At 52.9% G+C, this 25,069-nt stretch overlaps 1 protein-coding gene across 8 annotated transcripts; it reads left to right on the forward strand.

Moving 5' to 3' along the window:
* Positions 1–621: 621 nt before the first annotated feature.
* Positions 622–25,020, forward strand: mtmr4 (myotubularin related protein 4). Of its 8 annotated transcripts, none has more exons than XM_029848536.1 (20): positions 622–692; positions 2,853–2,945; positions 10,799–10,888; positions 13,443–13,559; positions 14,363–14,392; positions 14,648–14,730; positions 16,473–16,639; positions 16,772–16,868; positions 17,691–17,804; positions 17,887–18,065; positions 18,220–18,348; positions 20,183–20,294; positions 20,543–20,738; positions 20,881–21,066; positions 21,144–21,314; positions 21,523–21,677; positions 21,752–23,066; positions 23,140–23,250; positions 23,383–23,471; positions 23,552–25,020. In XM_029848536.1, exons 2-20 carry the CDS (start codon positions 2,943–2,945, stop codon positions 23,727–23,729), a joined length of 3,522 nt encoding a protein of 1,173 aa, XP_029704396.1. In that variant the 5' UTR covers positions 622–692; positions 2,853–2,942; the 3' UTR covers positions 23,730–25,020. The 8 variants fall into 8 exon arrangements, with proteins under 8 accessions (XP_029704396.1, XP_029704397.1, XP_029704398.1 ...); XM_029848537.1 differs by lacking the exon at positions 622–692 and adding an exon at positions 1,429–2,078; XM_029848538.1 differs by lacking the exon at positions 622–692 and adding an exon at positions 2,178–2,354.
* The last annotated feature ends 49 nt before the right edge of the window (positions 25,021–25,069 follow it).

The raw sequence follows: 25,069 nt of genomic DNA on the forward strand, positions 1-25,069 counted from the left end.
TCTTGATGGATACATGCTCCCTCGGTGCATTTAGTCACGTGATTATGTCTACGATAGTGACAATTAACGTACGTCAGACTGATTGTACTTCCATTAATTGGTTTGTAAATGGAGATTATTACGTGGATATTAAGAAGAACCTGTGATCCAGATTGCGCCTTTTAATTTACCTTAAGCAATTCTAGCGTATGACAAATTTCAGGAAAAGTAATTTTACGTCCTGATGCAGTTTTTGCTCCTGGATTGTTTTGTAGATTATTTATTATTATCATTATTCTTTTTTGTCAGTGATTGTTAATGGTTTTTATCCACGGGGATCGAAAACAGAGCCACAAACAACACTATAAACGAAATACCACCGTCAAAAAGAAACTCAAGCTATTTTTAACTGCGTGCTTGTGCTCACTTGCGCACGTACCGCTCGTTGTGCGTGAGGCGCTGCTTTGCCGCGCTGTGAATTCCTATTGGCGGGTTTGGGAGTGTGGTGACACCTGATTGGTTGTTTTGTGGGTGTGCGCGCTCCAGTGACCCGCGCCAGCAAACCTTCATTGGCCGGGTATCATCGTGGAGCGCCATTGGTCGAGAAGGGCCACTTTTCTCAACTCCTATTGGCGGGCGCTGTTATCATCGCACAAGAATGCGGAAGTCGTGTCGTCTACTGAGTCACCGTCGTGTCAGCTGATCCTTTCTGTGTGAGTAACTCGATTTTCTCTCAGAATTAAGTAACTTCCGAACATTGTTCTTTGCGCCCGACTTCTAAATTGTCAAAATTGTGTTGGACACGAGTCAACGTGTCGTCTTCGTTTGGCAGATTTGTGATTTTGGTGCCTCGGCGTGCACAGATGTTGCGATCCGGCAGCTAGCGTGGCGCTAACAGGTCCCAACTCGGCTCCCTCCTTCGGGTGGTCGGGTCCACTTCATCCCATCGCCCGAGACCGTCCGTGCCCACTTTCACTTTCACCTTTACGTGCGTGTAAACCTGAGCCCTGCTATCATTTACCTGGGCTGGAAACGGAGCACGTGGCCGCTGCAGCTGCCTGTTGAGGGGGAAAGATCAGGTTCGAATCCGAGGGAAAATGTCTTTTACACCGGACAAAATAACAAGTACAACCCCCCTCCTCGGGTCGTGTCTGGACACCCCATAGTCCAAAACCACCTCTTATTTAAAAGGCGACATGTCTGGCTGAGTCTAAGCTTTAGAAAGATTGAGCATTTCCAGTAATTGATAAGTGTTCCACCTCTAATAAGAGCCACAACCACTCAGCCCCCCATCCTGACATTGTGTGATGCTTATATAATTAGGGTGACACATTATTACACACTTGGTTTACATGGAGTCTTGGGAAATGTGCGTTTAATCTTGTCATATAATCATTTAATCGTGTGTTTGATCAGTGCTGACATGGCGATCCCATTGGTGGCTTCCAGGACCTTCTGTGTGGCGCTTCGGCAGCTTTTCACAGTTTTGTGAGTTTTGCTTCCGTTGCAGCCTTTAGTTCTTAGCAGAGTCACATGGAGGCAGACTGGCAGACCTGGGCCAGGAGGTGAACCGGTTTCAGACACCTTTGCAGGGTTGGTGTTTGGACGGCGACACGCGGCCTCCAGAAGTTGTGGGAAACGAGCCGCTGACAGGAGCGGATGCGACCTTTTCCTGCCGGAGAACAAAGCCTCGGCAGCTGGGCGCCCTGTAGCTTACTTTTCCCCGTTTAACCCCTTTGGCTCAGTTTTTTCCGCGTGTTCATTCATTGAGGAGAAGCTGAAATGTCCAGCTGATATCAGGACCCATCGTGATCACCGTGTCACGTTACTGTAAGAACCAAGACTCCAGCCCTGAACGGCTGCCAGTAAAAGGAGTCGGGAGTGGCCCAGGGTGAACTCGTAGATGCCCCGGCGTTGGCACCTTTGGCTGTGGGCGGAGCTAGAGCCGACCAGCGAGGGCGGTGGGAGGTGACCACACGCTGGATCACAACCACAATGTTTGGGGAGGGAGCGTTGCTGCTTCCTTGCAAGCTGACTTCAGCCCTCAGAGACAGGTCGAGCTTTGAACTCTGGGCTTTTGGCGTCGAGGCCTGCGGCAGGTAAGGAAGGTCAACGTCGGGGTCGGATGTTTTTAACTTCACACAGTTGTTTTCGTTTTGTGGAGCTGTGTGCAAAAGGGGGCGTGTCCTCGGGGGTGGGAAAGAGGCGAGAGGACGGACAGAAGCTCTAGACGTGTCCTTGTCGTGGGTTTGTGGTGTTTCTACTCACACGGGCATGTGCAATAATCAGTGTTTAGTCTGAGGTACTGTCACTACATTAGCGCCAACCTTGAGCGGTGGGACCAGGCTGCGCACGCACCGACGGGAGCAGACACGGTAACGGCCCAGTCACGGCGCACTGCACTGATTTTAGAAACTGGCGCTGGAGTTCTGCACCGCACCCGGTGGCAACTTTGCTTTTTGCTCTATAAATAAAGATGAATGGGACTGAAGTTGGTAAAGGGTCGACCTGGCTAAAGGCGCGGGCTCTCCCCCACATGTGCCACTTCCTGCGCTTTCTGTTTAGCATCTGATAAGAAAATGAGGCGTGTTGGAGCTGCATTTCCTGTAAATAAGAAGCTTATGTGCTTGTGATGGGTGTCAGGCGGAACACATGCGCCTACATGTTTGCATTGCTGTGATGTCACTGACCTGACTGGTTGGGATATCACCTCTGCTCCGTCTGGTCCAGGGAGCCGGTGCAGCTAGCAGGTCTGGAGTGATGTTTTTCCATGGACCTTTATTAATGGACCGCAGCCCCCCCCCACATGTTTACCCACCCACCGTCTGAAGGTAATGCCTTTCTTATTTTCTCTCTTCTTTTTTTTTTTGCAGGAGCCTTTGCTGGCACCAGAGTTCAGTGGACTGGAGGTGTGGGAGGGTTCTGCAGAGGAGCGTCCGGGCCGAGCGTCTGCAGCTGGCAGGATGGTGAGCTTATCACGGGGGGGGGTGTGTGTGGGGGGGGGGGGTCACGGTGTTTAGATGGTGCTTGCTATTAAAGTTCACTTCCGATTAGTGCTACTCTGAAAGTGAAACGAGCTGGATTCTGTTTCACAGAAGCTCCTGAGAATGTCCGAAGGCCGTGTGTTGTAGCTTAACGCCAAACAAGCAGAACGTTTTAGAGACGGTACCGTCCAGACAGAGCGGTACCGTCCAGACAGAGCGGTACCGTCCAGAAGAAACCGGACTGGTCTCAATAGCAGACCTGCGAACATCCTCCAGAACCAGAGAGAGGTGTGATGAAGGAGCCAAAGGACACCTCCTGTCCACCCCAGTATGGGGCCCTATTGACCTGCCCTGCCCCAGCCTTACGGGGGCCGATCTGGGCCGCTCAGCTCAGCAGATCAGCCCCCCCAACACACCAGGCAGCCTGAGCTCCTCACTTCTCGTTTGTTGTTCTCTTACTGCTGATGGGTTTGCTTTCGCGTGTGTTTTAGGCTCTGTTGTTGTAAAGTGCCTCACAAATAAAGTTAAGGACTTTATAACATCATTTCTCTCCCACATGATTGAAGGTAGATTAGACTTTGCACCGTGAACTTTGGACATAAAGACACTTATCACCACATTTATCATTAGTCCTATGATCATTCCAGCATCATTATCTGATTATATGTGTTTTAGTAGCGTCAGGCAACAACGGTGGCCAACAGAAGAAATGAAAGTCCTCTTGGTTTTCCTCCAACTGCCTCATGTGACCATCACTTCCTCATCAGCTCCATGCAGCTGCACATCAGGATGCTGCAGGTTGCCAACCAAACATGTAGCATAGACGCTATCGCTGAGCCATACCTGCTCCGTCTGGGGAGGTTCCTCATTTACCTGAGATTTTCTCTCCTCTCAACAGGGAGTTTGCAAAGTTTTCTTAAACCAAAATGATCAATTCAGTCTGTTGTGAGCCGGTCGCTGCTGCTAGCTGCTGCTTTCTGTGCTACTTCTGTCTAAGAGCAGGCCACGGCCCCCAGTGATAAATTCTTCTTTTTATGGGACCGAAAGAGGAAGCGTGAGGGCAGGCTTTGGGCAGCTGCTTCCACAGAATGTCGGGGTGGCCGACGGCCTGGATCTCAGCCCTGTCGCCGTACGTGCGCTCCAGCTCTGGGCTTAATTGATGGTGAGAGCTGGGGAACATAATGTAGCCAGTCAGTCGTGTAAAATGAGAAGCTCCGCTCGTCCCATGGTGAGATTCACCTTCCTCCATTTCTGCGAGCCTGCTTTTTGCTGTGTCGGGGTGAAATCAGGTCCTGACACACATCAGGGAGCACCTCTGATTGGGTGAAGGTCCAACTGTTGGCAGCTTTTCTACGTTACCAATCCTGCTCAGTTGGGCTTCCTCCCAGTTTAGGAGTGAGACAGTGCTCGGGCCCCTTCTGTACAGGTAACCCGACCCTTTTAATCCCATTTAGAGAAGTTGCGTTTAATATCTTCCCAGCCTCCACCTGGTTTTGGGCTGACGTGAGACTAGGAGCGTTTATACCTCTGTCCACTCATGCTGTCATCTGGGGAGCAGTAATGTGATCATGGAACTGGGGACAATGGGGGGTTCTCCCACAGTGCACAATGTTCCTTTATGGCTCGTCTGGAAGGGTGGTGCACGGTGTCACCTGCTTGAAGGGGACTTAAACCACCGCCATGTGCTGCTGACGCCACACAGGTTTGCAGGCTAAAGCCAGAAACCTCGTGCTGGTCCGTTGTCCTGGCTCGCTGTCCTGGTTCCGTTGGGTCAAATAACAAGTGTTTCAAGATGGTTCCAGTCACAACTTTGAAGGAAAGGTGGCTCCAAATGCAAACTGGAGGCACAGAAGTTGCTAATCATGAACGTGGAGAGCTGATTTTGAGGGGATGGTGCTGCCGTGCCGCCTCCACAGTTGTTGGCTGTTTGCAGAAGTCTTTTGGCAGAACTTTCACTTCCTTTTTCCAGTCAAAAGCGTGTCATGGGACTGCCGGGAGGTTTCTGTAACTTTTCATTTGGGGAAGTGCTGCAGTCTCCTGCATGTTTACGCCAGTGTGTGGAAAATCCCTTTTTTATTAGAAATTAGCCAGATTTTTCCACTTAAAAGCCTTAAACTTTCCCTGAGGTCCCATGTTTTTGCTGACTGCAGCAGCATCAGCATCATTATCCTGACTGGATCTCCAGTTTTGACCCGAGACCATCACCGTTGATAGAACAGACACGGAAACGTGCACGATTTCTACAGTCTTGTTTCAAAGAATGCCATCAAGGAAGGTGAAAATGTTGCTTTTCTTTGTCTGCTGGTTGGGATTTGATTTGATTGTGAGTTGTATTGTGCAGGTGCACTTAAAGTGGAATTCAGCCACTTGACAGTCACATGACCGTAAGAGAGATGAACCAATAATAATAATAGTAATAATAGTAATAATCCCTCTGATCCCAGAGTTTTCATTGTCTTGGACACATTGCGTAATAGGCCTCATACAACCGAAGGCAAGTGGCTGTCACGACTCAGGGGGGGAGGGGGGGGGGGGCTGCCTGTCCCCTTTTGATATGCAGCTACGTTAGCATCCTGTGACTGAGTGATTTTAGCAGAGGACAGTTGAGTTTGCTGCAGCTGGGAGAGGAGGAGAGGGGAGGAGCAGATGAGGAGAGCAGAGAAGGAGAGGGGAGGAGGAGGAGAGGGGAGGAGAGAGGAGAGGATAGGGAGGGGGGAGAGGAGAGGATAGGGGAGGAGGGGAGGGGATGGGGGGAGCTTTGTGGCTGGAGAGTGCTGTGTCACGGACTGAGATCTCTGCATCGACGCTCCTCAGCACCCTCCCCCTCCCTCCCTCCCTCCCTCCCTCCTCCTCCCTCCCTCCCTCTGTCCCTCCCTCCCTCCTCCCCCCTTCCCTCTCTCCCTCCCTCTTTGTCCTCCGTCACCATCCAATGTCAGTGCAGCATTCTTACTAGGGGGCAGTTAATAGATGGGATGTCTCTCTGTGCATTACTTTATTACCTGTTTGGACCAAGGCAGCCTGTGTATTAATCCCTCTGGGCCTGATGCTGGGTGGGGGAGGGGGGGGCATTTGCTGCAGTCACAGGGCTGATTTTATTTCTTCTTTTAAATTTCCTGATTACTGGAGGAAAATGGTATTTTGAGAGATGTCGGTGAAGGGTGAAGGAGGAGGGGGAGGAGTGAGAAACGAGGGGGAGCGATGTGAGCATGTGCGTGTGGGGGGCCGGTTGATGCGCATGCAGAGGGTGGAGTTTAGCATCAGGCAGTTCCCTCCGTCTCCCCCTCGCTCCTACTCTCTTCTGGCTCTGGCTCGGAAGGTGTCATTCCAGCGCCTTTGCTGTTTCCCAGGCTGCGAGTTCCCTGATGGCCAGATCTGCCGCTCTGGTTCGGACTATTCCACCTCCATAGCAGGAGCCCGCCTCTTGTCTCCCTCTCTCCTGGGGGGTCCGGGCTTTTCTTCCATGGATGCCGGCACCAGGGTGTTACCTTAAAGCACCTTTTTAAAAGAGGGGATGTACAATAGGTAGAGCGGCAGGAGACAGAAGGGAGTGGGGAGGCTCCGGCAGAGAGAAGAATGGTAATGCCGGCTCCTCGTGTGCTGGACGTGCTGCTGCTCCACAGGCTGCGCGGCGTTCCGACGCAACCCCGCCTCTCCTCGACATGAGCCTCGCGGGAAGGGTGTCTTGCTCCATGCTCAACTGCTTCGTAAGTGTCCGAGCCGTTCCCCACTCGGGAGTGTGGTCCTTGTGCGTAGTGCATCTGCCTGTCTGTGCCGGAGGGGGGGGGGGGGGTGGTGCGTGGTGCGTGGTGGGGGGATGGGGCGGCGGGTGTGCACACGTGAGGGCTGCGGGGATCGGTGCCACGAGAGGTGGCGTTTTCTGTGTGTCATGATGGAGTCCTGGTCTTTCAGGGGTCTGCTCGTGTGTGTGTGTGTGTGGGGGGGGGGGGCTCAGCAGACAGGTGTGGGTCGGAACACTGTGTGCAGACAAATAACTGCTGGATGTCTTCAGGCAGTTCTCCTCCGCTGGGCCTCCGCTTATCTCGCTGTGTAGAGTTAATCCACCCTGTGATACAGGTGTGCCACACAGCCCTAGATGGCTGCATGCCCCCCATGTAGAGCTTTACACAAATCATTTGTGGGCACGTAACTTATCTACACAACACAACACAACGCTGTAGAGTCGACAAACCGCACTGGGCAACACAAGAGTGACCAGGTGATACAGGTGATACAGGTGAACCGGCCCAGTCTGTTTCCTTTGGCCAGTGTTCTGTTGCACCGTGGAGCTAAAATAAAGAAATTCTATCTTCTACCTAGTGTAACATGGACCAGCCTAGTGTCACATGGTACATGCTGAAACTCGTCTGTCATGTGACCTGCAGAGAACCGGCTTGGAATGAACTTGAGATGCAGAATTCCTGCCTGCAGCGTTTGTCCAGGGATCCGTCTGCAGGCCTCCAGAACTCCGATGTGCCGGTGCTGACGGCTGAGCCAGTCGCTGCTCGCTCCTTTGACTTTAGTGTGTTTCTTTCTGAACAGACATGACCGGGTGTTGCACGGTTTGTGATGCCTCTTTAATACGTCTGCAGCGCCACTGAGTCAGCACTTTCTCTCCTGCGTCACTGTCTGTATAATTTATCATCCTTGTCCACTGCTGCTAAAACGGACCGCGCGGTTCTGTCCCTCACTGGAGGGCGGCTGCAGCGCCGCGCCGCTCCGTGTCCAAGATCCCTCATGTGTGAGGAAATGACACATATGTGGCGTTGTCTGCACAAACGGGCCGATAAAAAGCTCGGCTGGCTTAAGATTCTTTCCATGGCTCCAATTCTATTAGACCCACTAGGTAAATGGATCCAGTGCGTGGTCGCGGGTGAAAGGCTTCCTGGGGATCTGCTGCAGGCGCTGAGGATGGCGGAGGTCCGTGCACACGCTGCATCTACTCGGTAACCTTCACAGCAGCAACATTTGCCTCTGGTTCTTCTCACTAAACCAGTTTGGACCCCAGCGCCCAGTTTTGGCTTCCTCAAAATCCCAGTGTTCTTCCTGTGTCTCAGACTTTTGAGTCCCAGTGTTCCCACCGTCCCGACCATGGTTTCTCCTGGTCCAGGGACAGAGAGCTGTTCCACTGACCTGCTCCCCATCTAGGACCTGCAGGCCTACAGGAGGGGCCCCTGCAGGCCTACAGGAGGGGCCCCTGCAGGCCTACAGGAGGGGCCCCTGCCTGGGGCTTTTAAACGGAGGCTTTTGGCTTCTGTTACAGCCACGATGAGGCTCTTCGCAGGGTTTTTCCTCACGTCCAGGGTTAGGGGCAGGTCCAGCTAACATGTAAACCTGTTCAGGCCACCGACCACCCAAATCCTGCCAAAACACGCCGGGACGTTCAAGCTCCGCCTTCTCTGCTGTCCCTCCAAAAGTCTCTGAATCTTTACCTCTGCGTTTCCGTGCACGAGCACGAGGGCGACCTTCACCTTTGCATCATGTAGTAGTTCTTTAATCTGCACATCTGGACCACAAAGGCCCAATAATCTGTAAATAATCTGCTGAGGAGGGAGGGCTCGAAAATTGTTTCTTAAAGCTTCTCTGCTTCAAAGAAAGGGTTGTTGTATCCATGGTAACCAGACATTTCTTCGTGGAGACTGGGCTTGAGGCTGCTCGGCCCGTCCTACCTGCTGCTTCTGTCCACACACTAATATCTGTGACGGAGCGCTGCACGTGGACACGTGCACACGCCTGACCTGCTGCTGCGGTGGCTCGAGGTGACCCGCGCGTGCTGCGTGCGTTTGGGCTTACGTGCGCGTGCACGCAGGCCGTGGGGCCGCAGCTTTTTGATTCCTGGTTGGGTGGGAGCGGGGGAGGAAGTGAAAGATGGCTGCAGCGACAGAGCCAAATGTGTCAGCTGCATGTTCCATCTCTGGGGCCGAGCAGCAGAGAGCACTTCTCCCTTCCTCTAATCTTCTCTAAGCTGGTTGTTGTCTGCTGCACACACGCTACGATATGGTGAATATTAGAGAACAGACCTGCCTCACTCACTTTGGGGGGGTGAAAGACCGCTCCTGCACCGGTTCACCAGGGTTCCAGTTCACCAGGGGTCACTTGGAGCAGTTCTTTAGCAGTACACACGTGTACATGTTGTATATTAGCTCATTAGCTTCATGATTGTGTTTTAGAAATGTAGTATTGAGGTGTTGTGTGAATGTGTGCAAGCCTGTGTGGTGTCACTGCCTCTTCCATGTGTTAAACTTCTGGTCTTGGCAGCATTTAGCCAGAGGAACATTGTGTTCTCACAGGCCTCAGAGGAAGGTCAGATGGGTCTGAGGTCAAGTATCCCCCACATAGGCACATGCGTAAGGCCTTTGGAGGTGGCTCACTTGCTAATAAAGGATTAGCGTGCTCAGATTAAATGCATACTCCTTAACTGATTAGCTTTCTCTGCGGCCTTTCAGGCCGCTCTAAACTTTACTCCCTCTGGAGCTGGATGGTTGGAACCTGCTGGTTCAGACTGCCCAGCAACAGAGATCAGCCTGTAATCACCCCCCCTCCCTGGACGCTCAGATTCATGATGCTTCTGGTCTCCCGCGTATATAAACGCACAGCTAACAGCCCATTCAGCTTTTTCTTGCTGAAGGAGAGATTCAGCTGGACCTTTTGCAGAGAGATTGGGTGAATTTCTCTTCACTTTCCTCCCCGTGACTCCTGCTGTATCGACGAGTCACGTCCCTTTACTGATAACGTGCCACAGCATTCATTAATAAACAATTATTATGCCTTATTTGTGTCATTCAAATGCTATAAAGACACCAGTTTGGCACAGTCTCCACACACCTTTCCATCATAATGCTACAATTTAGTACAGTTGATTATGTAGAAGTAACTCCAAGGAACTCCTCGTGTTCCCAGAAGGCTCCAGCTCGGGCTCCAGCTCGGGCTCCAGCTCCAGCTTCAGCTCGGGCTCCGGCTCGGGCTCCAGCTCCGGCTCGGGCTCCAGCTCGGGCTCCAGCTCCAGCTCGGGCTCCAGCTCGGGCTCCAGCTCTGGCTCCAGCTTGGGCTCCAGCTCCAGCTCGGGCTCCAGCTCGGGCTCCGGCTCCGGCTCGGGCTCGGGCTCGGCCTCCGGCTCGGGCTCGGCCTCCAGCTCGGGCTCCAGCTCGGGCTCCAGCTCCAGCTCGGGCTCCAGCTCCAGCTCGGGCTCCAGCTCCAGCTCGGGCTCCAGCTCTGGCTCCAGCTTGGGCTCCAGCTCCAGCTCGGGCTCCAGCTCGGGCTCCAGCTCTGGCTCCAGCTTGGGCTCCAGCTCCAGCTCGGGCTCCAGCTCGGGGAGTGGGAGCCCGAGCATCCACCTCCTCACTCCTCTGCAGTGGGAGTAACGATCTGCGACACAAAGGGCACGTTAATGAGCTGCACTTGGTGCTATAAGCCACTCTGACCTACTGGTGGAGGGAAAGGACCTCCAAGCCACTGGTATTTAAGTGCTTCGGGCTGTGGGATCTTCATGAGGAACGTTACCCATTAATAGGTTCATCCTCTTCTTGCAGTATTTGGTCACAGAAGCATTTGAACCAACCAAGGACAAATCAAGTATCTGTGTTTGCAGGAACACCCAGGGTCAAAGTTCAGCTGTCACTCATTCAGTAACTGCTCTCTTTAACCCTTTAACTTGATGAGTAACGTGTTGCCCGGCTGTTTCCTGCTGAACTCCAGCCAGGATCTGTAAACTGAGAATGCAAGTCTCTGAATAAATCTTGACCTTTTCTCCACTGTAGGTGTTGGGAAGATGTCTTCACTCATGATGACACATTGTTTTGATCGTTGTTTTTACTGATGTGTTTGGTTGTTTCCAACAGGGTGAAGAAGGACCTCCCAGTCTGGAGTATATCAAGGCCAAGGACCTGTTCCCCCAGAAGGAGCTGGTCAAGGAAGATGAAGGCCTTCAGGTGAGCGGAGCTGCAGATCCTTTAGTGAGCACTGGGCTGATGTGGGCCGAGGGTTGGGGGCTCACCGGTGGGCACAAAGGAGGGACCGGGAGGCAGGTCTCCTGAGTCCCAGAACAGAACCCAATAAAGACAGGACCATGAGGGGAACTCTCCAGGTGGTTAATAGTGTTTGTTGGGCAGCCTTCCGTCACATGATTTACCCGAGTTCAGCCACAGCAGCAGGTAGTGCACGTGAGCACGCCGGTGTGAGGAGGCCCCAGATGTGCACCGACGGGACCACCTCTGGCTGTCTCCAGCCCTGCCGCACCACAAAACACTGGATGTATGGACGGCGCCGCTCGTTCCAGCTCTTTTCCATTAAACAGACAGAAGGTGGATTTAAAGGCCTGTAGTGAGGATGAGCTAATGTTTGGGTTATTTTAATCATTTAGCAACGTGGCGGCGCTCTTTCTGCCCCCCGTCCAGCTACATCCACACATGCAGACACGCGTCGTCGTGCCCCTGTGGGCCCCCAGGAGCCTGCCGTCCTGCCCCCGTCTGCAGACAACAACGTTGTCTTTTTGGTCCTGGAGGCCGCCCCGAATGAAAGGCGACACCGTGTTTTCTGCTGCACTGCCGGTGACTCACGCACCTACTTTTGGAGCGCTGCTTACGCGGGGCAGCTCCCAGCCGGAGCAGCGTGGGGGCCCTGGCCACATCAGCACGCAGCTCCGTGGCCTCCGGCGCTCATTCCATCCATTTCTGTTGTGCACAGATGGTCTAGGAAACAGGCTCTGTCTTCAAATGATGTTTTTTACAAACTGTTGTGTATCTGTTGTGTTGGTCAGGCAGCTTCTGAGTGTTGGATACGAGAGATTCCACTAATCAAGTTCCTGGTGCAGGGTGTCGGGGGAGCTGCAGCCTATATTTGGCTCAGTTGCTGTCTGAGTGCAGCGTGCTCCAGTTCCCAGGTTAAGCTGTCCTCTTTCGCTCATCACGCTTGTTTTCCTGGCTCACACACATGTTCCGCTGCAGAGGGGCCACAACAGGTGGCCCCATAGATGGCACGGGGACACCAGGCTGCTTTTGCTTTTGCTTTTTGTTGTTTTGGAAAATTGGGTTTGTGAAAAATGATTCTGGAGCTTGGTCAATAACCCCGTTTACCGAGATTACTCTGTGGCTCATTTTGCATTCTGCACATGCTTTATTATTAGTCGTTAATGTTTTTTTAAGTAAGCCCGATTCTCCTACATCTTAGCATAATCCCCATCTGCCCCACTGCGTCCTCCTTTAACATGCACCACTGAGGCCTCCTGTGTGACTCAGCAGTGCGTGCTAAAGCTAAAGCTAATGCAGGGGGAGGTCATGTTGTCTTCCAGCTGTTTGTCCTGACTACTGTCAATGAGACGATGTGTTGCAGTCCCCCGTTAGATTTTTATGAAAACGGCACAAACGCAGAAAGCAACATAATAGGTCGTGTTGAGGGATAATCAGCTGACACAGCAGAGCTCACTTTTAAGAGGATGAGAGGGAATTGTGGGCATTTAAGAGTTTCAAAAGTAATCTTTCATACATGCTAGCAGGACTTCTTTTCTGATATATGCTTTACTCTTACTGATCTGATTCTTCTGTGTACATTTCCAATAACAACGCAGCTGCTGTTAAAGCTATAACACCATTTATCTGAGCGGCCTGTGGCAGGTCGGAGGAGCCTGTGGCAGGTCTGTCCGGGGAGCCCGTGGCAGGTCTGTCCGGGGAGCCCGTGGCAGGTCTGTCCCAGGAGCCCGTGGCAGGTCTGTCCCAGGAGCCTGCGGCAGGTCTGTCCGGGGAGCCCGTGGCAGGTCTGTCCGGGGAGCCCGCGGCAGGTCTGTCCGGGGAGCCCGCGGCAGGTCTGTCCGGGGAGCCCGCGGCAGGTCTGTCCGGGGAGCCTGTGGCAGGTCTGTCCCAGGAGCCTGCGGTGGGTCCGGGGAGCCCGTGGCAGGTCTGTCCCGGGAGCCCGTGGCAGGTCTGTCCCAGGAGCCTGCGGCGGGTCCGGGGAGCCAGCAGTTGTAGCTGGTGGTGGCAGGCCCAGTGTAGCACCATGGCATTTGGAGCTGTCTCAACATCTGTGGCTCAGGTTGTTGTTGGGGCCCAATTCCATTAACGTAGGGTTCTGGCTGCTGCCGAAGCCTGTGCACGGCTGGCTCTGTAATAAAATGAGTAAAGGGGAGAGCTTTAATGGGCACTTTGGGATCACTCCCTGCTGTGTCTTCACAAAGCTGCCTTTGTAAAATGATGCGGTGCTAATGGGACAGCAGCACGCGCGCTGTTGCCATCAGCACCACTTTGGGTCTAGTAGTTTGGGTCTCACTGTCACTCAGGAGTCTGCTTTAAAGCTGTGACAGATGGAGGTTTTCTTGGGGTCAGTAACATTTGCCCTTCATCCAGGTTTTACTATTGTTCTCACATTGTGTTGGATCACCTTTAGAACGGGCCGACGCCGCTCAGCGTCCAGGGCAGGCTTGTTTCTCCCAACAGCAGATGGAATAAAGCCAAGTCTGTGCATCATGTTTTCCCTGCTGATCCTCTGTTTTAGGTGCCGTTCCCAGTTCTTCAGGGGGAAGGGGTTGAATATCTTGGCCATGCTGATGAAGCCATCATTGCCATTTCTAACTACAGGCTCCACATCAAGTTCAAGGATTCTGTCATCAACGTGAGTATGAGTGCCATCACACGGAGGAGCGGGGATGAGGCCTTTAAACCAGCGCTGCTGTGCCATGAGAGAAGCATCAGGCAGTTGTTGTGTGTCGTCGTAGCGTTTCCAGGCGTCCTCCACCACACACACCAGCGTGTGTAGTATTCAGAGGGTAGATTCCTCAATACTGCAGCCCACATATTTGCTCAGGTATTAGAGGTCATGAGTGGCCGGTGCTCTGATCTTTAGGGCGGGGAGGTTTAATGAGGGGCCCGGCCTCCGCTGGCACCCGTGACCACCAGCTCTTTCCGACTGACGTCGCGCCTCGCCCGTGGACAAACGGCCCGATTGTTTCCTTCACCGGCAGCAAAGCCAACCCTTCCTTCCAAATCCCTGTCAGTTTTTCCAGAATTCTGAAAACGTAGTGAGGAATGTTGTAAAAGAGGGGCCCGTCCTGCCACCAGGAAGAACCAGTTCAGTGCAGAGTTCTGTGTCTGTTGCCTCCTGCTTTCACCCCCCAACACAACCTTTCCCCCAAAGCCACCTTTCACAACGCCTCCCTCCTGCCAAACTGTTTTCCTGCCCTTTGCTCCCGCGTGTTTGTCTTTCTTTCCTGATTTCCATTTGACCTGCAGCAGCTGCCCCCACCCACAACCCACCAAGTTACATTTCATTATTCATTATTCTGCTGTTTCCTTTACTGTGAACTCTTCATTTTTGTTTGTCTCGGAATCTTTTCAGTTCAATTTTTCATCTTCTTCCATTCCTCCTGTCCTGTCATCCCCCTCTCCTCTCTCCCTCCGTGTGTTCCGCTGTTTTAGACCTACCCTGGTGTGGACCATGAGATATCTGTGAGTACAATAAGACAAAACGAGTGCACTAGGGGGAAGTCATAGTTTAGATTTAACAGCAGCAGAATAAGGACGCCCTTTTTATTACTACTTTATGACTAAAAACACACATGTTTTATTAGAAATGATAATGACGGCCTCCCCTCTGTTAGTTCTAAGTGATGACACCTCCTCAGAGGATGAAAGTACAGTGGGGTGGTGGTGTCTGAAAGGGCGACACGGGACTCATCGCCGCCGCTCTGTCGCCCCCTACAGGTGCCTCTCAGACTGATGGAGAGCGTGGAGAGCAGAGACATGTTCCAGCTGCACATTATCTGCAAAGACTCCAAAGTGGTGCGGTAAGGAGTCGCACACGTCTCATATAATCTGGCTATGCAACGCTTAACGAGTACGTCCCCTAAACATGAAACGACCTCTCCAGATTAATAACGAGTGATGTCATCGAAGCATTCTTGTTCCTTCAGTCTTGCCCCAAACGTGTTGGGAACTCAGGAGTTAATCATGTGACTGTTGAACTGGCACACTGGAAATTAAGGGAAGTGTCAGGTTTTAAAAATGGTAGGGAATTTATTGTCAGATTACAGAACAAAGATGGTTTCTGCTGCCTGGTCTTTAAGTTCACACAAACACAACAACCACCAAGCATGACTGCACTGTCTCGAGAAGGTGAGGGTTACATTAATTCCTCTCAGGGACGTCTGTAAGGTTCTGAGGTCGTTGGGATGCAGAGCTGCAGCAGCCTGTATCAACAGGATCAGTAGCAGCAGCCTGCACTAGAAGCAGAGCAGCAGCAGTAGTGGCAACAGCAGTAGTAGCATTAGCTCCCATCACAACCATCAATTATTATTGATTCAAAGGATTTAAATAGGAGGAGCAGCTGCAGAAGGAGTAGCAGTAGTAGCAATAGTAGTAGTAGCAGCAGCAGCAGTAACGGTAGCAGCAATAGTAGTAGCAGCAGCAGTAACAGTAGCAGCAGCAGTAACAGTAGTAGCAGCAGTAACAGTAGTAGCAGCAGTAACAGTAGTAGCAATAGTAGTAGCAGCAGTAGTAGTAGTAGCAGCAGTAACAGTAGTAGCAGCAGTAACAGTAGTAGTAGCAGCAGCAGCAGCAGTAACGGTAGCAGCAATAGTAGTAGCAGCAGTAGTAGTAGTAGCAGCAGTAACAGTAGTAGTAGCAGCAGCAGCAGCAGTAACGGTAGCAGCAATAGTAGCAGCAGCAGTAACAGTAGTAGCAGCAGCAGCAATAGTAGTAGCAGCAGTAACAGTAGTAGTAGCAGTAGCAGCAATAACAGCAGCAGTAACAGTAGCAGTAGCATTAGCTCCCATCACATCCATCAATTAATATTAATTCAAAGGATTTAAATAGGAGGAGCAGCTGCAGAAGTAGTAGCAGCAGCAGTAGCAGCAGCAGTAGTAGCAGCAGCAGTAGCAGCAGCAGCAGTAGTAGCAGTAGTAGCAGCAGCAGTAGTAGCAGTAGTAGCAGCAGCTACAGTAGCAGCAGCTACAGTAGCAGCTACAGCAGCTACAGTAGTAGCAGCTACAGTAGCAGCTACAGCAGCTACAGTAGTAGCAGCAGTAGCAGCAGCTACAGTAGCAGCAGCAGTAGTAGCAGCTACAGTAGCAGCAGCAGCAGTAGTAGCAGCTACAGTAGCAGCTACAGCAGCAGTAGTAGCAGCTACAGTAGCAGCTACAGCAGCAGTAGTAGCAGCTACAGCAGCAGCTACTGTAGCTGCTACAGTAGCAGCTACAGTAGCAGCTACAGCAGCAACAGTACCAGCTACAGTAGCAGCTACAGTAGCAGCTACAGCAGCAGTAGTAGCAGCTACAGTAGCAGCTACAGTAGCAGCAGTAGCAGCAGCTACAGTAGCAGCAGCTACAGTAGCAGCTACAGCAGCAGTAGTAGCAGCTACAGTAGCAGCTACAGTAACAGCAGCTCTCTCTGCAGTGCCTAATTGAGAGCAGCTGCGTTATTAATCTGAGAAATCACTTTTCACCTTATTTTCTTTTACCTTTGAGCGTCTCTAAGCCCGAATGTCTGTCTTGTTATTGCTAACAGGATTGTTCTCATTTTCACGCCACAGGTGTCGCTTCGCTACGTTCAAGCAATGTCAGGAGTGGGTGAAGAGGCTGAACCGGGCCATCGCGCCACCATCCCGGCTGGAAGACCTGTTTGCTCTGGCCTATCACGCCTGGTGTCTGGGAGGTAGTGCTGATGATGAGGACCAGCACGTTCATCTCTGTCGTCCAGGTAACGCGTGCGACACTCATGATGGAGGGCTTCAGAAGTGTTGGAGGACATTTGGCCTGAAGAACGTCCTCACACTCCTCATGTAATCAATCCAGCTGTGCCCACATGTGGTCCTATTCTGTGTGCACACAGGTGACCACGTAGGTCAGAGAGTGGAACTGGAGGTCAAGAGGATGGGCTTTGACACACAAAACATCTGGAGAGTGTCGGATATTAACTCCAACTACAAGTATGTCCCATACGCTCGACTGTAAAAAGATAATAGAAGAATTATAACGGAATAAATGGGTGCAGGAAAAACTGTAACCACAATGTCTAAAGAGTGAAGAGTCACCAGATATCTGCATTGTTGTTCCTCTGGGGTGAGGAGTCATTAATTATTGATGCTATATAATTCAGACTTATGATCAAGTGCTTGTTTAGATTTACTCCCTCAATAGGAACAAGCAGCTAACATTAACTCCATTTGGCACAGGAAAGGAGAGGGGGTGTTTATTATTTTATAGATTTTAAAGGCCCAGGCTTATGAGAACAGTTGCTCTGGTCTGGATCTCTAATGTCTCGCAGCTCTTATCGTTCACCTGTGTCCAACTCTGACTGAATTTGCTGCGTGAGAAGCAATGCTGCCTAAAACAGCAGGAGAGGCTACAGGTGGCGCCCCCTGTAGACAGGAGGCCAGACAGACAGGATGGCTGACTAATTACAGCAGCTCTGTCCTGCTGAGGATGTTTCCTCACCTTCCCTCACAGTGCTCCACCTCTCAGACAGTCAGCAGGTGAACAGAAATGACAGACAGACAGGCAGGCAGACAGACAGACAGACAGGTGGAGAGGCAGAGGAAGGCAGCATCAGGGTGACCTGGGTTCTGCTCCAGCTGACTCCAGGTCCTGATACAGTTGTGTCCTTAAACCCTGGAGGACGTCGGGAACATTCTGTCTCTTTGTGGTGAGGGTTCAGGTGGACCGTCCAGTGTCCACAGTCCTGCAGAAGCTCTAGTCCGTCCCTCCCTCCTTTCTCTGGTAATCATGTGTGCTGCCTGTGTCTTCATCAGGCTGTGCTCCAGCTACCCTCAGAAGCTTCTCGTTCCCATATGGATCACCGACAAGGAACTGGAGAGTGTGGCATCCTTCAGATCCTGGAAGAGGATCCCTGTGGTTGTCTACAGGTAGGTTCACCTGTCGGTAGGTTCACCTGTCGGTAGGTTCACCTGTAAACGACATCACCCTGAAGGTCGTTGTGATTTGTAGACACCAGAGGAACGGGGCGGTGATCGCCCGCTGCAGTCAGCCTGAGATCAGCTGGTGGGGCTGGAGGAACACGGACGACGAGTACTTGGTCACATCCATTGCAAAGGCCTGTCAGATGGGGACTAAAGGGGCATGGCGACAACGCGGAGAAGCACCTGAGTCCTGTGATAGTGACTTTGGTAAACAAACAACTGTTCTTCCAGTGGTTGGTAGCGTTGCTGCTGTCTATGAGTTACAAACCAAAATACTGTTTGAGAGGAGTCTTCAGTGCTGCAGTTGCAGACCTGCGAAGGTGTCGCTGAAGCTAATTAGCAGCCTGTTCTCCCCCCCCAGACTCCTCCCTGACGGGTGGTTCAGGCTGTGATGACAGCACTGTTCCGCAGAAGCTGCTAATCCTGGACGCACGCTCCTACACTGCTGCAGTGGCCAACCGAGCCAAGGGGGGAGGCTGCGAATGTGAAGGTGAGGCGGAGCCAGCGGGAGGGCTGAGTAGTCTAGTCTAGTGTAGTCTAGTGTAGTCTAGTCTAGTGTAGTCTAGTCTAGTGTAGTCTAGTGTAGTCTAGTCTAGTGTAGTGTAGTCTAGTCTAGTGTAGTGTAGTCTAGTCTGGTGTAGTCTAGTCTGGTGTAGTCTAGTCTGGTGTAGTCTAGTCTGGTCTAGTGTAGTCTGGTCTAGTGTAGTCTAGTCTAGTGTAGTCTAGTGTAGTCTAGTCTAGTGTAGTCTAGTGTAGTCTAGTCTAGTCTGGTGTAGTCTAGTCTGGTGTAGTCTAGTCTGGTGTAGTCTAGTGTAGTGTAGTCTAGTCTAGTGTAGTCTAGTCTAGTCTAGTGTAGTCTAGTCTAGTCTAGTGTAGTCTAGTCTAGTCTGGTGTAGTCTAGTCTGGTGTAGTCTAGTCTGGTGTAGTGTAGTCTAGTCTAGTGTAGTCTAGTCTAGTGTAGTCTAGTGTAGTCTAGTCTAGTGTAGTCTGGTGTAGTCTAGTCTGGTGTAGTCTAGTCTGGTGTAGTCTGGTGTAGTCTAGTCTAGTCTAGTCTAGTGTAGTCTAGTCTGGTGTAGTCTAGTCTGGTGTAGTCTGGTGTAGTCTAGTGTAGTCTAGTCTGGTGTAGTGTAGTCTAGTGTAGTCTAGTCTGGTATAGTCTAGTCTAGTGTAGTCTAGTCTGGTGTAGTCTGGTGTAGTCTAGTGTAGTGTAGTCTAGAGTAGTCTAGTCTAGTGTAGTCTAGTCTAGTGTAGTCTAGTCTAGTGTAGTCTAGTGTAGTCTAGTCTGGTGTAGTCTAGTGTAGTCTAGTCTGGTGTAGTCTAGTCTAGTGTAGTCTAGTCTGGTGTAGTCTGGTCTAGTGTAGTGTAGTCTAGTCTAGTGTAGTCTAGTCTAGAGTAGTCTAGTCTAGTGTAGTCTAGTCTAGTGTAGTCTAGTCTGGTGTAGTCTAGTGTAGTGTAGTCTAGTCTGGTGTAGTCTAGTCTAGTGTAGTCTAGTGTAGTCTAGTCTGGTGTAGTCTGGTCTAGTGTAGTGTAGTCTAGTGTGGTGTAGTCTGGTGTAGTCTAGTCTAGTGTAGTCTAGTCTGGTGTAGTCTAGTGTAGTGTAGTCTAGTGTAGTGTAGTCTAGTGTAGTCTAGTGTAGTCTAGTGTAGTGTAGTCTAGTGTAGTGTAGTGTAGTGTAGTCTAGTCTAGTGTAGTCTAGTGTAGTCTAGTCTAGTGTAGTCTAGTCTAGTGTAGTCTAGTCTGGTGTAGTCTAGTGTAGTCTAGTCTAGTGTAGTGTAGTCTAGTGTAGTCTAGTCTAGTGTAGTCTAGTGTAGTCTAGTCTGGTGTAGTCTAGTGTAGTGTAGTCTAGTGTAGTGTAGTGTAGTCTAGTGTAGTGTAGTGTAGTGTAGTGTAGTCTAGTGTAGTCTAGTCTAGTGTAGTCTAGTGTAGTGTAGTCTAGTCTAGTCTAGTCTCGTCTCATGTAGTGTAGTCTAGTCTCGTCTCGTGTAGTCTAGTCTCGTGTAGTCTAGTCTGGTTTAGTTTAGTCTAGTTTAGTCTAGTCTAGTCTAGTCTCGTGTCTTTTTGAGCTCCTCGATTATTTTTTGCCCAGGAAGCTAATTGTGTAGCTGCAGAGCTTCCAGCTGAATGTTGGTGTGTTTTGCAGATGTGTCCAGTTAACTCACACATTTACTGTAGTTGTTGTTGTTGTTGTTGTTGCTGTTGTTGTTGTTGTTGCTGTTGTTGTTGCTGTTGCTGTTGTTGTTGTTGCTGCTGCTGCAGGGGCCTTTGTAAACTCAGTGTTTCCAGTGCCGTTGTGACTACCGCCGTTTTCCTCTGTCCCGCTGCAGAGTACTACCCCAACTGCGAGGTGATGTTCATGGGAATGGCTAACATCCACGCCATCCGCAACAGCTTCCAGGCTCTGAGGACGGTCTGCAGCCAGATCCCTGATCCAGGAAAGTGAGTTGATCCCTTTGACCTTCCAGTCTGCTTTAATCTGAGCCCCTCCTTCCTGCCGTGATTCCGAGGGCGCCGCCTCACAGCGAGTGCGTGGGCGCCACACAGAGGCGGAACGCTGCCACAGCGCCGTGCTCCTCCTGCTGGGACAGAGGCTGTCCATAATAACTTTGAGTCCTGTTGCCATGGTGATAAATGTGTCATAAGGAAGTGAAAGGGTTAGCTGTAGAGTGACCAGCGTGTGTCTGCAGCTGGCTCTCCGCCCTCGAGAGCACCCGCTGGCTGCAGCACCTGTCCGTCATGCTGAAAGCCGCCACCCTGGTGTGTTCAGCCGTGGAGCGGGAAGGCCGGCCCGTCCTCGTCCACTGCTCCGACGGGTGGGACCGCACACCCCAGATCGTCGCCCTCGCCAAGATCCTGTTGGACCCCTACTACAGGACAATAGAGGTGAGCGTCTGCGTGAGTGGGCGTTTCCACGTGTAGGGTAACGGAACTGACCCCTTCTAATGAACACGCCGCCCCTCCATCTCCCGGTTAAACCATTTCAGCTGCGTCTGATGTTGAAGTGACCGGGGTTGGTATCTTCCAGGGCTTTCAGGTGCTCGTGGAGATCGACTGGCTGGACTACGGTCACAAGTTTGGGGACCGCTGCGGCCACCAGGAGAACACGGATGACGTGAGCGAGCAGTGTCCCGTCTTCCTGCAGTGGCTGGACTGCGTCCACCAGCTGCTCAAGCAGTTCCCCTGCCTGTTTGAGTTCAACGAGGCCTTCCTGGTGGGTGCCGCCTCCCTGTCTGGGCTTCGCCATCAGGCGTTGTCTGAGGCGCTCATGTGTGTCGGTCGTGTGTCCAGGTCAAGCTAGTGCAGCACACCTACTCGTGTCTTTACGGCTCCTTCCTGTGCAACAACGCTCGCGAGAGGCAGGCGAGAAACATCTACAAACGCACCTGCTCCGTTTGGTCTCTGCTCCGCGGCGGAAACAAGAACTTCCAGAACTTCCTCTACATCCCCAGCCACGATATGGTACAGTAGTACAGTAGATACTGCCTAGCTGGGGGTTAGTGGCTGCTGGTGGGGGCTGGGGCGTTGCTTGTGTAGTGACAGGACGCCGTCTGTAGGGGGCGCAGCTGTGTTTATGCATCCTTGTAGGTCAGAAACGGTAGCAAAAGCAACAGCTCGGCTCCAGAATGATCGTGTCCGCGGCTCTAAAGAGACTGGGCTTCTCCTCCAGGTGCTGCAGCCCGTCTGCCACACACGTGCACTGCAGCTGTGGACAGCTGTGTACCTGCCCACCTCCTCCCCGTGCACCGCTGTGGACGACTCCATGGAGCTCTACCTCCCCCCGAGTGCTGCGGGGGAGGAGCTCTCCTCTCGCTCCCTGGACAGGTGTGTGACTTCAGTGTGTGTGAAGGTCGACGGTCCCGGGTCACAGGTCATTTACTGGGATCTGTGGTTTTCAGGCTTCCCAAGACGCGCTCCATGGACAACCTGCTGTCGGCCTTTGAGAACGGGCTGCCGCTGACGCGCACGTCCAGCGACCCCAACCTGAACCAGCACTGCCAGGAGGGGCCGTCGGCCCCGGAGCCTCCAGCGGCGCCGGACCACGCTCCGGCCGGCCTCTCTGACGGGCTCCTGCCCGACGACCCCCTGGACAGCAGCGCCTCTCCAGACTCGGAGAGCTGCGCCGACCCGCCGGAGGACCCCTGCCTGACCACGCAGCCCCTCCCCTCGCAGCCCCTCCCCTCCCCGCCCCTCCCCTCGCCGCCCCTCCCACCGGCCCCCTTCAGTGACCCTCTTGTCTGCCAGCAGATCACTCACCCCGCTGTCCCACCTTCCTCTGAGAGCCCCTCCAGGACAGCTGAGAGTGCCGCGGTGCCCTCTCCTGAGTGGGAGCCCTCCCACCCCCTCCCCTGCAGCGCCCCCGCCCCCCCCACCCCACTGCTTAACGGTGACCACCACCCTCACGTTAATGGACTACAGGACTCTGCAGACCTGCTGGCTCTGAAGCAGGTGACCCCCCTGCTGCTAATGGAGGACTCCACTGAGACTCTCACCGGGGAGGGGGACCGCCCCCCCACTCCCCCCTCCACAGCGGAGCCTCCCAGTCGCCCAGCTGAGGAGCCGCGCTCCCAGCCTCGGAGGGATGAAGAGGACGCTGGTGCTGTGAAGGAGGGGAAGCACCTTCCAGCCTCCAGCGACTCTACCCAGAATGCATCTGGACCCCTGGTCTCCCAGAGCCACCTGTCGGACCTGTCCATCCTGGGCTCCCACTGGGACAGTATCCTGGTTCAGTCTGCCTACAGCCAGTCAGGTGTCGGCCGGGTCCTCCAGCCCAGCAGCTACCAGATGCGTCGTCCCGGCAGCAGGCTGGCGCGGGGGCAGGGCCTGGCCCCCAGCCGGGGGCCCCAGTGCTGCTGCAGAGAGGCCCCCTGTCCCGGCGGCCCCCAGCCGGGGCCGCACCACTCCTCCAGAAGTGGGCCGGCCATTTCTCTCAACGGGTTCTCCGTGCAAGGCCATCAAATCCCGCCCACGTCATACGCGCCGCCCTCCGCCTCCTGCTCCCCTCCCCCGCCGCAGGCGCCGGCGTACCTGGACGACGACGGGCTGCCGGTGCCCCTGGACGCGGTGCAGCAGAGGCTGAGGCAGATCGAGGCGGGCTACAAGCAGGAGGTGGAGGTGCTGAGGCAGCAGGTGAGGCAGCTGCAGATGAGGCTGGAGAGCAAGCAGTACAGCCGCCCCCCCTCGGAGCCCGACGTGGACTACGAGGACGACATCGTGAGTCTGTTCTGGAGGTGGTCGGGAAATGTGGCCGCGTTGCGTGTGTCTGACCTTCCCTCTCTCTGGACAGACCTGTCTGCGCGAGTCCGACCACAGCAACGAGGAGGACTCTCTGTCCACCCACAGCGAGGACCGTCTGTCTGAGGGCAGCTGGGACCGAGTGGAGCCCAAGGACACTGAGGTCGGCCTCCTTCTAACGTAACTTCTGTCGCTGTTCACACCTTCCCTCCTCTTCCTCTTCCTCGCCGCTGCGCTCACTGTTGTGAACGGCCCGTGTGTGTGTGTGTGTGTGTGTGTGTGTGTGTGTGTGTAGGTCACGAGGTGGGTGCCCGACCACATGGCCTCGCACTGCTTCAGCTGTGACTGTGAGTTCTGGATAGCCAAGCGGCGTCACCACTGCAGGTGGGCCTTCGCTCTGCTCTGCTCCATCTGAAGCACAGACACGCCGCTTCAGCTCCTCTCTGTCTCCTCTCCCACCCCAGGAACTGCGGCAACGTCTTCTGCAAGGACTGTTGCCACCTGAAGCTGCCCATCCCCGACCAGCAGCTCTACGACCCGGTGCTGGTCTGCAACGCCTGCCACGACCTGCTTCTGGAGTCTCGCACCCGGGAGATCCGCAGCCAGCAGCTGAAGAAGGCCATCGCCACGGCCTCCAGCTGAGCGCACCTCTGCTCTGCTCCTTCTGGAGCGACTTCACCTGCTGTGTTCTGGGCTGCTCAGGAGGACGGGACGGGACGGGACGGGACGGGACGGGAGGGCGTGTTGCTCTTTAGAAAGCTCTGCTTCCACCAGAGATTCACTGTGAGACTGTCTGCGTAGCTGCACGGCGTTAGCTGCACAGCGTTAGCTGCACAGCGCTAGCAGCCCAGACCTTTTAGCCAGGGGGTCTAGCCGCCTCCCTGGTGCTGGTCCTCCAGTAGTACCCTGTCGAGACCACCTGTCCACCCACCTTCAACAGCAAACACTTTGGCCCCCCCAACAGGCACTGTCTCACACTTAAGAGGACAATCACTCCCCCTTCCATGGGTGGGGAACTCTAAAGCCTTTAGCTCTACTACTGGAGGCTTTCATCTTTAAAAACAAAAGAAAGAATTGCTGCTACAGTATTTAAAAGTATAATTTTGTATTCTTACTTTGTGCACTACTAGCTGTTGTGTATTTGAGGGAATATCAGACCAAACTTGAGCAAAAGGGAGAAATCTGCTGTTTACTTTGTCACCACATGTTTATTTTTGAAGACTGAATGTAACGCCTAATGAGTAACTGGATCCTTTCTCTTTGTGTCGTGCACGTGTTCATTGCTGCCATGTGTCTTAACGTGCGCGTACCTGCCGGTGGAGGTGGGCCCGTGGCCACCTGCGCCTCTCCGGGCTGGGGAGACGCTGCTGCTTGCTGCTTGTGTTGCAGGACTGAGGTGTGCTGATGGGTGGCGGCGCTGGGACAGGCGACCCCCCTCGAGGGGGGGGGGGGTCTCTTGCCGGTGCTGCCGCTGTTCTGGGAGGGGTCCGGATAATGGAGTCCTCCAGACCAGCGGGTTCTTTTTGTGCTTCTGGAGCCCTCAGATGTGTTTGTCTACTGCTGGTTGAGGTAATGGTGCCATACTTTGGTTTTGTCTCTTTAAAGCCTTTTTCTTTATGTGGTTGCAGCAGGTTTCTAAACGGCCACGTCTGAACGTTAATGGTACAGATCATTAACGCTGAGGCCAGGTATCATTAACAGACCAGTCCTTTTTGATAACACTAATTGGCTGTTGGCTGGTTTCCAGTGTCTAATATTTGAAATGCTTTTCACGGTGATCATGAATCAAGAACCCTTCGGAGGAAGTCAGAAATGTAACACGCGTAGTGACCTGAGTGGCTAAAATCACTTACGACCAATGACTATTGTAAAGAGATGCACTGTAAAATTTAAACGCCATTGGTTAAAATAAAAGATTACATCATGGAGCCCATCTTCAGCCTCCTTTTTTGGCTTTTTTTTTTGCCAAAATGTACAGAATG

This window comes from Takifugu rubripes, chromosome 15, assembly GCF_901000725.2.
Source record: "Takifugu rubripes chromosome 15, fTakRub1.2, whole genome shotgun sequence".
Taxonomy (NCBI): Eukaryota; Metazoa; Chordata; class Actinopteri; order Tetraodontiformes; family Tetraodontidae; genus Takifugu; species Takifugu rubripes.

Excerpts from the sequence above, each read along its gene's own strand:
- mtmr4 (XM_029848534.1), top strand. The coding sequence starts at position 6,623 with ATGAGCCTCGCGGGAAGGGTGTCTTGCTCCATGCTCAACTGCTTC. Across the intron at positions 17,805-17,886 it reads ATCCCTGTGGTTGTCTACAG|ACACCAGAGGAACGGGGCGG; the intron begins GTAGGTTCACCT and ends TGTGATTTGTAG. Across the intron at positions 21,067-21,143 it reads AGTTCAACGAGGCCTTCCTG|GTCAAGCTAGTGCAGCACAC; the intron begins GTGGGTGCCGCC and ends TCGTGTGTCCAG.